Source organism: Bubalus bubalis, chromosome 19 (assembly GCF_019923935.1).
Source record: "Bubalus bubalis isolate 160015118507 breed Murrah chromosome 19, NDDB_SH_1, whole genome shotgun sequence".
Lineage (NCBI taxonomy): Eukaryota > Metazoa > Chordata > Mammalia > Artiodactyla > Bovidae > Bubalus > Bubalus bubalis.
This window is the reverse complement of record NC_059175.1, coordinates 9,715,179-9,728,642: the sequence shown is the minus strand read 5'-3', so window position 1 is coordinate 9,728,642 and position 13,464 is coordinate 9,715,179. Positions and strand designations below refer to the sequence as shown.

Sequence of the window (13,464 nt, the reverse complement as noted above, 5' to 3'; positions counted from 1 at the left end):
CTATATTTATTGTTTGTATCATACTAATTTCTAAGCAAGAATTTTTTAAAAACTTTTATCATGGAAAATTTTAAGCACCCACAAAAGTAGAAAAATAGTACTGTGAACCCTCAAGTATGCATCACCCAGCTTCAACACAACTGACTTTCTTTTGAGCAAGATTTTCAATTGTGATGCTAACATTAGTTTTATATTTAGAAAGTCTTATATTCAGGGTAACACAAAATTAACATTGCTCATTTGGAGAATTATTTCAGTATTCCTATGAGGTAAGTGGCAATTGTTTAGAGAACTTATTATTGCTATTATTAGATATAAAAGTTGTCCTTTTAATATAATTTTGCTAATTTATGGGTTGATTGTGAGTTTCTTCTCTCCATCAGTTGCTCAGTGTAATGGTGTGTTTGGCCAGTCTTCCATTTGACATGGAGGTTGTCTACAAGCTTTGTAAAAGTGTGACCTAAGCCCTTCAAAATGTTTGGATACAAAAGTTAGGAAACAGTTCTAAACACTTAGAGAACTCCATTTTAAAAATGAAGCACAGGGAGTTCCCTGGTCTCCTAGTGGTTAAGATTCCAAGCTTTTCTGCCATGACCTGCATTTAATCCCTGGTCAGGAACTGAGATCCTGCAAGCCATACAGCACAGACAAAAAAAACCCCAAAAAACCAAAAAAAAAACAAAGGCAACACAGGGACAAGCTAGTAACATGCCCTGGTACTGTTTGTGGAACTGTAGATCCAGAGACTGTGTAATTCACTGTTCGAGCTGTACTGCATGAGTTTCCTGTGTGCTTGGATTCCAGATAGCAGTGGTCATGGGCTCCTGCACAGCAGGAGGAGCTTACGTGCCTGCAATGGCTGATGAAAACATCATCGTCCGCAAGCAGGGTACCATTTTCTTGGGTGGACCTCCCTTGGTAAGAACCTGCCTGTTCGTTTCTTTTTGGTAAGAACATGGTCTTGCTTGCTTGCTTGAAGTAAAATATACATAATGGAAAATGCGCCATTCTGACCATGTTTAAGTGTACGGTGCTCTGGCGTTAAGTATAGGCACTTTGTTGTACAGCTCTCACTGCCATCCATCTCCCGAACGTCCTCATCTTCCCCAGCTGAAACTCTGTACCTATTAAACACTAACTCCCTATTCCCTGCCTTCTTCACTACCCCGGAAACCATGATTCTACTTTGTCTATGAATTTGACTACTTTCGGAACCTCATTTAAATGGATCCTATAGTATCTGTCCTTCTGTGTTTGCCATATTTCACTTAGGAAAATGCCCTCAAGATTTGTCCATGTTGTAACATGTGTCAGAATTTCCTTCCTTTTAAAGACTTTTAAAGGCAGTGTACATGTATATACCACATTTTGTCTATTTATCCTTCAATAGACTTTTGGGCTGCTTCCACTTTGGGGCTATTTGGAATAATGCTGCTGTGACCATATGTGTGCAAATATCTGTGTGAGTCCCTGCTTTCATTTCTTCTTCTTTCATTTCTTATATGTTCAGAAGTGGGATTGCTGAGCCATGTGGTAACTCTGTATCTAAATTTTTGAGGAATTACTTCATTCCTCTTTATAGCTGAGTAATATTTCATTGTATGGATAGGCTGTATTTTGTTTATGCATTTATTGGTTGATAGACGGTTGCATTGTTTCCACTGTCAAAGGTACTAAAATATAAAACATTTTCCTTTCTTCTGTGATCTGTCTAGCAGTTGTGTTTTTATTCGCTGTTTCATGACATTGCACCCCCCACCGCCGCCCCAGGCATCTCTGCTTCCCATGGGCCCACTATGACCCCAAAGTTGTGCCATCTCCATGTGAAAATGTGCTTGGTACCCGGATGGGGATGGGCAAAAGGCTAGCTCTTAGCCCCTCTCCTCCCCGCAAGTGGCCTGTTAGCAAGCACATCTCAGCACTGCCTAGCCCAGGTCTGTGATGGGCCACCATGATCCTCCCAGAGACACCATGGGGTGCACACCTGACCTATGACCCTGCTCCTGAGCCAGAGCCCCACTGGGGACAGATGGAACAGTCGCTGGTCAGGGGCAGGGAAGAGAAGGTAGGGCAAGACCCAGGGCGCGGGCGCCAGTCAGCCAGGAAGCAGGGAGCAGAGGGGAGGAGGACTGCACAAGAGCAGAGGCTGTAAACCTTAACACATATGCTCCATTGTCCCATCAGACTTCATTACAGAAAACAGCTTCAGAGATAAAATTGTTTAGACTTGCACTAGGGTAACCAGTGAGCATTAAACTCTGAGCACAGAACTCTTCTGAGAGTGGGACCGTGTGTGCCCTCACTGGTCACCTGCCTGTGAAGTAGGCACTGGGGACTGGATTATGTTATCCCTGGTTTTTCCTCAGTTCCCATTTGACCATCTCCATTACTGTGAGTGCCGTGTCCAGCAGGGCAGGTGAGAAAGACCTGCGACAGGGATGGACACGTAATGAAAAGACAGACACATATCATTTGGCAAGCAGGGAATCGGGGGTCCTCCTGCTCCCCGTGGCAGGAAGACAAAATGGCCTCTTTCAGCCCGCACTTTTATTGGTAGAAGTCACATGAGATCATTAGGGAATAGCTATACTGGGGAGTTTGATCAGCGCACCATAATGAGGGAGTCAAGTTAAAGCTTTGCTTTTGATCAGGAATGACTTGTTTTGTTTCCATGGGGACAGACGCAGTGGCAGTCAGTGAAGCGGAGCAGGCAGCATGTTCCGCCCCAAGTATGTCTGTTTGGCGTGCTTACTAGGACAATCACGAGGGCGCAGTTTGCCGCACCCTCAAGTCGTGGGGCAGGTTCTGGTCTCTGCTCTGCCAGGCTGCAACATCTCCCCCTTTTTGTTTTGATTGCAGGACTATCATGGTCAGTCCAGAATAATAATATAGAGCTGTTTTAGTGTTAAATTTGGGGGTACCCCGTCAGGATCTGGGAACCAATGGGAATCGTTGGTCCAAACTGTAGGGGAAGTGTCAATCCACGTTAAGGGTCTAGCTAACGGAGGGTCTGGAACATAAGTCCAATACAAATCGGCATCTGCCCCAGTTACTGGAGAAGGCGATGGCACCCCACTCCAGTACTTTTGCCTGGAAAATCCCATGGACGGAGGAGCCTGGTAGGCTGCAGTCCATGGGGTCGCTAAGGGTCAGACACGACTGAACGACTTCACTTTCACTTTTCACTTTCATGCATTGGAGAAGGAAATGGCAACCTACTCCAGTGTTCTTGCCTGGAGAATCCCAGGGACAGGGGAGCCTGGTGGGCTGCCGTCTATGGGGTCACACAGAGTCGGACACGACTGAAGCGACTTAGCAGCAGCAGCCCCAGTTACAGCACAGGAGACCAATGCCACCATAGCCAGCAGCATGATCTTGGGGGTCTTAGGTGTTTGAGTGTGCAAGAGCATCTGTTCGCTCTTTTGACTGCGGCTCTTCAGTTGTCCGCAAGTCATAGGAGGTGCCTGACGAGTGCGTGGCTGTCCTTGCTTGGGGCGGTGGTGGGGGGAGGGGGGTGCAGTCCGCCAGGCGCAGCCTCTGGACTTTCTGTGTCACCATTGCCTTGCTCTTCGTGGGGTCCCACATCTCCCGTGGTGCAAATGGGGGATCCATGGTAAAGCTTGATGCGCCTGCTTGGTATCTAACCAGGGCCTTGACCTGTTGAGACACAACCACATCCTCCTCCCCATGTTCGTAGGGGGGTTGGTCCTTTCCATGGACTACCTTCTGGCACCTTCCATCAGACCTGTGGGTGTCGCACTGAAGGAGTATGTGAATGGTGTTTCTCATGTTGGGTTGATTTTTGGTCATCTGTTGTGAAAAAATTTAAGGTTAGGAAAGCTAGACGTAGATGTGCAGGTGGAGATTTCCCTGCTGTTCCCCCTTTCTGTTTTAAAAGTTGACTTTTAAGAGTATAATGTGCTCATTCAACAATAACTTGGCCAGTTGGATTATATGGGATGCCTGTAGAATGACTAATAGACCAGGGAGAGCAACAGGCTGTAAAAGCTTTACGGGTGTAAGTTGGCCCGTTGTCAGTTTTAAGTTTCTTTGGGATGCCCATATGAGCAGAAGCAGCTAATAAATGGCATTGGGCGTGAATGGTGGTTTCATCGGGATGAGCAGAAGCCCAAAGCATATGAGAATAAGTATCAATAGAAACACGAAGGTAGCTAAGGTGTCCAAACTCAGGAAAATGGGTTACATCCATTTGCCAAATTTCATTTGGAGTAACCCCTTGAGGGTTAACTCCAGGTGATGGAGGTTGGTAAGCACTGACTTGTTAATAGGAAGGACAGGCTTGAATAATTTGTGTTGCTTGGGATTTAGTAATGTTAAACTGATGTCTAAGGGAATGGCAGATTGATGAAGAAGTTGATGAAACTGGTAAGCCTGCTTAAAATTGGGCATCGTTAGAAGGTCAGCCTGAGATTTGCCAAGGGTGAGAGGCCCCAGGAGAGGGGAGTGAGCTTGAATATGTGTAATAAAGAAAGGAAAGGAATGGGAGCGAATGGCTTTTTGAAGTTGGAGAAATAGGAGGAATAAGTCCTCAGAATTAACATGTTTAATTTTTGCAGTCTCAGTAGACTTGGTCATTCCAACCACATAGGCAGAGTCACTAACAATATTAATAGAGGTCTTTAGAAACAAGTACTGTAATTTCTGTTACTAGGTCCACTCGCTGAGCCGAGGTGTGGGGAGTTACTCGAGTTGCTCACTCCTCAGGGTCGGTAATGCCTGCTTTGCCATTGTTAGAGCCATCTGTAAAATAAGTAGGAGTGCCTGGGATAGGTGTGGCCTTGGTGACTCTGGGCCACACAAAGGGAGTTAGGGAAATAAATTGTAATAATTTATGTGCAGGAGGGTGATTGTCTAAAATGCCCACAAAAGCAGCGAGGATGACCTGCCATGATAAGCAAGTCTGTCAAAGATGCTGTTGTTGAGTTTTGTCAAATGGAACATGAATAGTTTGAGGATCAAAGCCAGTTAACTGGCAAGTATGCTTTCTTTCTTGTATAATTAAATTAGACACAAGGGTAACGTACGTCATCTGAGTTTTGCCCTCCTGAGAATGTGCCAACAGCCATTCTGTGATGCCAAAGGTGGGCTGTTCTTGAAATAGAACTCCTGTAGGGGCTTCTGAAGAGGCTACAACAATGAAGAGAATAGGATGATCATCATGAATATGATTAAGTTGAGCATTTTGAATGGCAATATTTACTATATCAAGTTCCTTTTTAGCTTGTGGCATCAGAGTCTGAGGAGAAGAAAGGGCTGAGTCCCCTTTAAGGGTCTCAAAGAGGTGTGTAAGTGAACTGGTAGGAATGCACAAAGCAGGGCACAACCAATGAATATCTCCTAAAAGCTTCTGAAAATCATGGAATGTTTTGAGATTGTCACATCTAATGGATACCTTTTGGGGTATAATGGTATGTTCTGAAACCCAATAAGCTAAATAGGAAAAGGGAGCTGTTTTTTAAATTTTTGGGGGGGCTACATGTAGTCCCCATCATTTAAGATCGTGTTGAACTTGGTGAAAAAGTGGGTTTAGGAGAGACTTCTGGGGCAGCTAAGAGTATGTCATCCATATAGTGAATGATGGAGGCTTGAGGACAGAGGGATCGAGCTCCCTCCAGAGTGCTAGCCACGTATTGTTGCCATAGCGTCATCATCCCCTGAGGCAACATTTTCTATTGGTACCATTTCATGGGGGCTGGTTGGTTAATACTAGGTACTGAAAAGGCAAATTTTTCTTTGTCTTGTGGAGCTCAGAGGATTGTATAAAAACAGTCTTTAAGATCCAGAACTACAATTGGCCAATCTTGAGGTATGGCCAAAGGGGATGAGTCCGGGCTGCAAGGCCTCCATGGGTTGCATTACTGCATTAATAGCTCGAAGATCATGAAGCAGCCTCCATTTGCCTGATGTTTTTAGGGACTGTGAAAACTGGAGTAGTCCAAGGACTAGTACTTTCCTCTGTGTCCTGCTTGAAACTGTTCTTCTACCAAGACTTGTAAATGCGTAAGTTTCTCCTTTGCTAGAGGCCATTGATCCACCCAAACAGGTTTAGATGTAAGCCACGTTAGAGGTGTGGCATGTAGTGGCGGAGAAATGTCAGTGACCCTCATTAAAAATTTTTATATAGTAGCTCTTTTCTTTCCAGTTTGGGTTGAATAGGTAAAGGAGAAGGATCTCCCTATAAATTTTTTCCTAGCCCTTTTCTCAGTTGTTACCCCATTCTCATCATTATATGATCTGCCTTTCCCTTGTTGGAGAGAACTAGGCGCCACTGGGCAAGTCGTTTTTCGGGCCCTAGGCAAGGAAGAATTGCTGAACTCTGAGCAAGGTGTTGGGATTCTTCAAAGCCTGAGATTTTTTCCTGGGGTTCAGTCAAGGGCCAGTCATCTGGCCATTGATGAGAAGTAATGATGGAAAAGTCAGCTCCAGTATCTAAGAGACTAGAGAAGGTTTTTCCTTGAATTTTAGCCTTACAAGTGGGCCAATCTGAGAGTATTTGTTGAGTAAAGCACACTACTTGATCACCAGTGCTCCCAAATCCTTGTTTTCCTCTGGTGATAGGATTATAATTGTTAGGGGCATGGTAAGGCAAGAGAAGGAGCTGAGCAGTTCGTTGACCTTGAAGAATGACATGGGATGAGCAAGAAAGAGCCATTTCTTTAATTTCTCCCAAGTAGTCTAGGTCAATAAGGCCAGGAAGAATTTGGAGGCCCTTGAGAGTAAGGCCACTTCTGCCCAGAATGAGTCCTGTAGTCCCCAGTGGAATGGGGCCTCAGATCCCAGTAGGGATTGCTACATGGGGTCTGATTCATTAATCTAAACAGTTACTCTGGTTGGGAGGTCCAACGCAGCACTTCCGCTGGTAGCAGCTGGGAGGCTGGAGATAGGCTGCAGGGTGTGCTGGAGATCCTCACCAGCTATGTCCCATTGTTTGTGGGGCCTGGGGCTGGCCCTGTTGGCTGTTTCCTGGCTGTAAAGGGGAACCGTTCTTAGGAAATTTTGATCTGTATTGATTAGCCCAGTGATTGCCTTTCTGGCATTGAGGACACAGTCCTGGTGTTTTATTGTTACAAATGGGTGGAGGTATTGTAATACCTGTTTTAGATTGGGAACGGCAATCCTTTTTCATATGTTCAGGCTTTTCACATTGAAAACATTTGGCAGGGGAAGAGCTAAAATTATTTTTAAAGGCAGCACAAATTGCTTGAGCTAGCATGGTTTGTTTGTGAGCCTGTGTACCAACATTCTGACATGCTCGAACAAAATCTGCAAGGCTGACATTTTGATGAATAGGGTTAAGGGCAGCCTTGCAATCTTCATTGGCATTTTCATAGGCTAATTGTTTTAACAAAATGTCCTCCACCGTAGGACTATTAATTTGACAGTGGAGAGCAGATGAGAGCCAGTCTACAAATTCAGTGAGTCTTCTCCAGGTCTCTGTAAAATTTTGACAAATGAACTGGTAGGCTTGTCAGGGTCTGATACTGTCTGCCACGCCCTTTGGCAACATTTGGTGACCTGTTCATATGCTCCCACCAGTGTACCTTCATAAGTCAGTTGGGCTGTTGGACTGGTATATTGCCCTGTGCCTATGAGCATTTCAAAAGTAAGATTATGTCCAGTGGCCAAATTAGTATGGGCTTGCTCTTGGCACAACTCAGTATAAGAGGCAAAAAACTGTAAATATTGGGGACCACTTAAAGGTGCTTTGGCTAACATTTTAACATTGTAAGGAGAACTTCTTCCAGGGAAACAAATTTCCAACAGTTCCTGTGTTAAGGGGAATTAGCCCCGTTCAACCTAACACTAGATTTTAGTTCCTTTAAAACACTGATGTCAAAAGTTTCATGGGTTGCAATAACCTGAGTGGGATTATTGGCGTCGGGTCTGTAGTTAATAGGGAAAGCAAGATGGTCCTCAATGTTTAAAGCACACGTATGAAGGGTGGAGGCCATAGCAGGCTGAAATTGAATCAGCGGCTTATCCTCCCAAGACATTTCTGGATCCAGTGGAGGTGGCGGTGGTGGAAAATCATCCTCAAGTTTAGGTGGCAAAGGGGTGGAAGGGTAAACAAGAGCCGCTTCTGGGGACACCGCCTTCTGGCATGATTTCTCAGTCTGAAAAGGGTATAGGACCGAGCGCACTAGCCCCAGGTTGCAAATACCATCACGAGTATGCGATCCCCTCTCCTGTGTACTGGTTTCAAATTCTCTCCCACTCAATCCCAATTTTCAATATCTAGAGTGCCTTCTTCCAGAAACCAAGGATTATATTTAACCACCTCTAACTTCCCTGGTGGCTCAGACGGTAAAGCGTCTGCCTACAATGTGGGAGACTGGGGTTCAATCCCTGGGTTGGGCAGATCTCTTGGAGAAGGAAATGGCACCCCACTCCAGTATTCTTGCCTGGAAAATCCCATGGACAGAGAAGCCTGGTAGACTACAGTCCATGGGGTCGCAAAGGGTCAGACACGACTGAGTGACTTCACTTTCACTTTCACTTAGCAATTGTGTCAATTGCTCCTCTTTCACCTGCACTCTAGCAGTCTGGAGGAGGTGCCTCACAAGCTGGAGGTAATGTTTCTCAGCTTTACTCAAATCATTCCCCATTGTTACCCTGACTTTGTAAGACAACAAGGGACTTTCCACTCTTAGAGTCTGAGGGCCTGGTCGTGATCCAGGCGTCTCACTTACCGCTCGCTGTCTTCACTTTAAGTTTTTTCCCTCGGGGGAATTCTTCCCAATTTCAGGTCCCTGTTTGGGCGCCACCTGCCACGTCCAGCACAGGGGGTGAGAAAGTCCTGAAACAGGGGCCGGCGCATAATGAAAAGTCAGACACATAATTGGGCAAGCAGGGAATCAGGGGGTCCTCCTGCTCTCCATGGCAGGAAGACAAAATGTCTCCTTTCAGCCCGCACTTTTATTGGTAGAAGTCACATGAGATCATTAGGGAATAGCTATACTGGGGAGTTTGATCAGCGCACCATAAAGAGGGAGTCAAGTTAAGGCTCTGCTGTTGATCAGGAACATCTTGTTTTGTTTCCATGGGGATGGACGCAGGGGCAGGCAGTGAAGCGGAGCAGCGAGCACGTCCTGCCCCAAGTATGTGCATTTGGTATGCTTACTAGGACAATCACGAGGGCGCACTTTGCCGCACCCTCGAGTCATGGGGCAGTTTCTGGTCTGTGCTCCACCAGGCTGCAACAGCGAGTTTCAGGAAAGCAGCGGTCACCCTGCAGTGTTTGTGCCACAACTTGATCCTAGATTTCAGAGGGATAAACAGAGGGTGGGTAAAGACACAGGTAGTTAGTACAAATTACAAGGAAACGTCCCACTGTGTATATATAATCCAAGAATATTAAAGAGGTAAACAGAATAATGCCAAGGAAATTCTAAAGGTACAGTAAACCTACAGTGGAGTATTATTCAGCCGTAAAAAGGAATGAAGTTCTGACACATCCTACAACATGGATAAACCTTGAAAACACTGAGCCAGACACAAAAGGACAAATATTGTATGGTTCCACTTCTATGAAATATGTAGAATAGGCGGATTCATAGAGACAGAAGGTAGGTTAGCGGTTGCCAAGGTCTAGGGTGGGGTGTATGGGTAGGAATGCTTCTTCTGAGAGTGGTGGATGTTCTGGGATTGGCTGGTGGTGATGAGTACACAGCCTTGTTAATATAATAAGACACTGAATTGTATGCTTTTAAATGGCAAATCTTCTGGTACATGAATTATATCTTACAAAGGAAGTTTATTGCTTCAAAAGTTTATCTTGGTTTTGGAATACTAACACAAGTTTATTAAAAAGAGTATGTTAAAAGATCTTATGCTTTGTGTTAATTTTCAATAACTTTTTTATGGAGGATCAGGTAAGCCTGAAAAACTACCATTTCAGATGTAGTAAAAGTCTCAAGGCTTCATTCCAAAAGCCTGCAGAATAATACTAAATATTATTCTTTAATATCTCTCTAGCTATATTCATAGCAATTGTTGGTTAATTTACTATGTATAGTAAATTTTCCTGGGTAGTCTTGTTTATTTTTATTAGAGAATGAGTACAGATATGACTAGAATTTAAAACATCTTTTTGGGAATAAGGCATTATCATAATATGGATATAATGCTGTTTTTGAGAGGATTTTGTCAGCATCAGGATAAAGAAGATAAAGGTCAACATCACAGTGTCTGTTCAGTGGATTCAGATTTAACTTATATCTTAGAAAGAAGCAACCTGGCCACTGAAGTCTGCAGTTCTGTTAGAGAACTGAACCCTGTTCCGTAGTCTTCCATCAAAAGGCCATGTGTATAGGTAGAAAAAAAGCAGCAGCAGCCTCAGCTATTGGAGAATTCTAAATTTTGATGCTTGTTTTACTGAAAATTGAGAAAAGGCTTTGCAGACAAGGTTTTGAAGGAGCTGTTTTGTTGTCCTATCTTCTATGTCCAAGCTTGTTATTTAATAGAATGAGCCATTTTCTTTTTCTCTTAAACTTTTATCAAATTTTTATATATGTCACAGTTTCAGTCATGTGTAAGTGTTTCAGTAAATATTAACTGATGACAAATTTTATTTTTTCAGCTGGTATTAGTTCCCTGAAAATGAATATCATTTATCAGCTATTTATTAGTTTTTACAATTTTAAATATCCAGACACCTTTGTAACTAGTTATTATCTGGACTGAATGTTATTTTACACTGAATTTTTTGGGAAGAAGAGAATCAAGAATTTAGTTCTGGGGGTGGAATATTTGGAGGTGAAAAATTTAATTACTTCTCCCTGTAGAATAATATTTAAGACAGAGCTTTTGATGTAGTAAATAAGTCATTCCTATGCTGTATTTTAGATTAATGTTCATTATTCTAATAAAAGCCTTTTAAAAAATGACTTGGAGAAAAAGAAATAAATCAACCAACTCAAAGAAGTAGGAATCAATAAACGATTCCTAAGGGACCAGGTTGGCATTTAGCCTTAAATCATTTTTCTTGTTAAAACTTCTCAGACTATAATTAAGACAGTCTTAATTTATTACTTAACATTTCTCTCTTTTTGGTCATATTCTCATGAATCTTAGATGTGGGTAATCATGGAGATTTTTTCCCCCATCTTAAAGATACTATACCTTTAAGAGTTTGTTTTCGATAGTCACTGGAATTATTTAGCAAAGGTGAAAAAAAAATATCATTACTCCAGTACATTTATTGAGTGTCCAAAGATGAATAAAGCACAGTTTCTGCCATCCAGGAACTCACAGTATAGGAAAGATGACAGACACACGCAAAGTAGTGACGTGCCATTGGAGGTGTAAGCGGAATATGCTTGAACCACAGATGAGCAAGCATGGCTCTGTTAATACCATGGAGTGTCATTAATGGTTTAAAGGCCTGGGCAGATCAGGGAAAGCCACATCGAGCAGGTAGGGCTTGAACAATAAGTGGGGATTCATTGGGTGGATGAGAGGAAGAAGGGAGCCCAGGTAGTGGGAACAACATATGCACAGATACGAAGGCTCTAAGGTGCATGTGGAGGCAGAATAATGTAGGGGAAAGAGCGTGCTTTCAAGCCAGGAATGTCTGGGTTCAAGTCAGTTTCTGTCCCTTGCTTGGGGGCTATGGGCAAGTTCCTTAGTGACTCTGGGTTCGCATTTCTTGTCTGTAGACTAGAGACAATATTATCCAGGTGGGTTAAATGAGAAACAAAATATGTAGTTCTGTGAAAGAAAGAATGGTAGATATAGCCAGGTTAGGGAATGTATGGGAAGGCTTTTTAATAACTCTGATGGACAAAACTCACCTTTGACTTTTATCTTTGTTGTAGGTTAAAGCAGCCACTGGAGAAGAGGTGTCAGCTGAGGATCTTGGAGGGGCTGATCTTCACTGCAGGTGAAACAGAAGCAGTTGTTTCTTCCCAGGATTGATTGTCATTTATCTGTTTAAAAGAAATTTTAAATTATTTTTTCCAAGTGTTAAACTTGCCAGATCAAACCAGTTTACTTATTCTAGATCTGCAGTTTTGGGGTTCAGTTCTTTAGTGTTCCATTTCTAAGCAAGAACATCAGCTTTTTATTATAGCCTAGAAAGACTGGAGAGACAGATTTATCATTTATTTAACAAATACCCATTGAACACCTGTTATGTACCAGGCACTGTTTAGGTATTCAAGGTAGTAAGATAGACATTGTCTTTGATCTCAAGCTTATAGTCTAGTCAGGGAGGTTTGTTTCACCTCCTTCAAAATAGTATATAAATGTGTATACATGATAAGGGCCACAAAAAAGAAGTATAGGGAAGGCATATAGAAGGTAGAGCTAAGCCAGTGGCGTGCAGGCATTATGACATTGCTTAATTAACACTTGTTAAGTGGAGGACAGGGTGCTGGATGGTGAGCCATGATTCAACAATAGACCATAAGAGAATCTGAAATAGAGAAGTTTATTAGTCATAGGTCCTGGAGAAATTATACAGCACACCTTGATGGACCACATGAGGTGCTCAAGCCAGAGTGCCCAGAGATGAGACAGGACCTGGGGTACATGTTTTTATTAGGGTTGATGATTGGAGTGCTTTGGGGTCCCCTGACTAGGGCCAGATTGGTCAATCAAACCAGAAGATTGGGGGTAGTGTTAAGTTCCTTGGAGACTGTATATAAGCATGCAGGCCGTGAGAGGCAGTGCAGACTGTTGATCATAAGGGCTGTTGGGGAAGTCATTGAGAACTTATATTTGCTCGTGACTGAGCTGCTACCTAGGTCTTGCTTGAGGAGCCTGTGTCCATTCAAGGTCCCTGCAGGCTGCATGGAATGCTGAGGAATAGCTTAGCTAAATGCTCAATAAGAGGTAAACACTTAGCTTGTTCTCTGAGAAGAGAAAATATCCTGCTTTGTGGCATCTGCCAATCCATATTTGTGGTATAAATTATCCCACTATGCCTGATTTTAAGCTACCAATGGGACAGCACTCACCATGGCATCAGGAAGAGATACATACAATTGGCTCTTGTGAGTCAGGCGTGAGCCAGCTCCGTTACATCACCGGTTGGCCCATTTCAGGTTAAAGTTCAGGAGTAAGAATACCACCATCTACCTCCTAGAATTTCATGAGGATTAAATGAGATATTATGTGTAAATTGCTTGAAACAATACCCACTTTAAACTGCTGCTGCTAAGTCGCTTCAGTTGTGTCTGACTCTTAGCGACCCCATGTACTACAGCCCACCAGGCTCCTCCGTCCATGGGATTTTCCAGGCAAGAGTACTGGAGTGGGGTGCCATTACCTTCTCCCACTTTAAACTAAGTACCTGTAAATGTTAACTGCCATTATTATCATGTTTATCATCATAATAATCAGTATTCTTATGAGCAATTAGGAAATCATTGAAGAGTATTAAGGAGAGATGTACTATTATCAAATCTTTCATTAGAAAAATCCCTCCGGTTGCTAGACGGA

At 43.2% G+C, this 13,464-nt stretch overlaps 1 protein-coding gene across 1 annotated transcript in view; it reads left to right on the top strand.

The window, feature by feature from the left end:
* MCCC2 (methylcrotonyl-CoA carboxylase subunit 2) overlaps positions 1-13,464 on the top strand; it is a 78,073-nt gene that overhangs the window by 41,306 nt on the left and 23,303 nt on the right. Inside the window, exons 7-8 of the mRNA XM_006078192.4 lie at positions 805-918; positions 11,838-11,902. Of these exons, the coding sequence (XP_006078254.1) occupies positions 805-918; positions 11,838-11,902 (179 nt within the window). The remainder of the gene's footprint in view (positions 1-804; positions 919-11,837; positions 11,903-13,464) is intronic.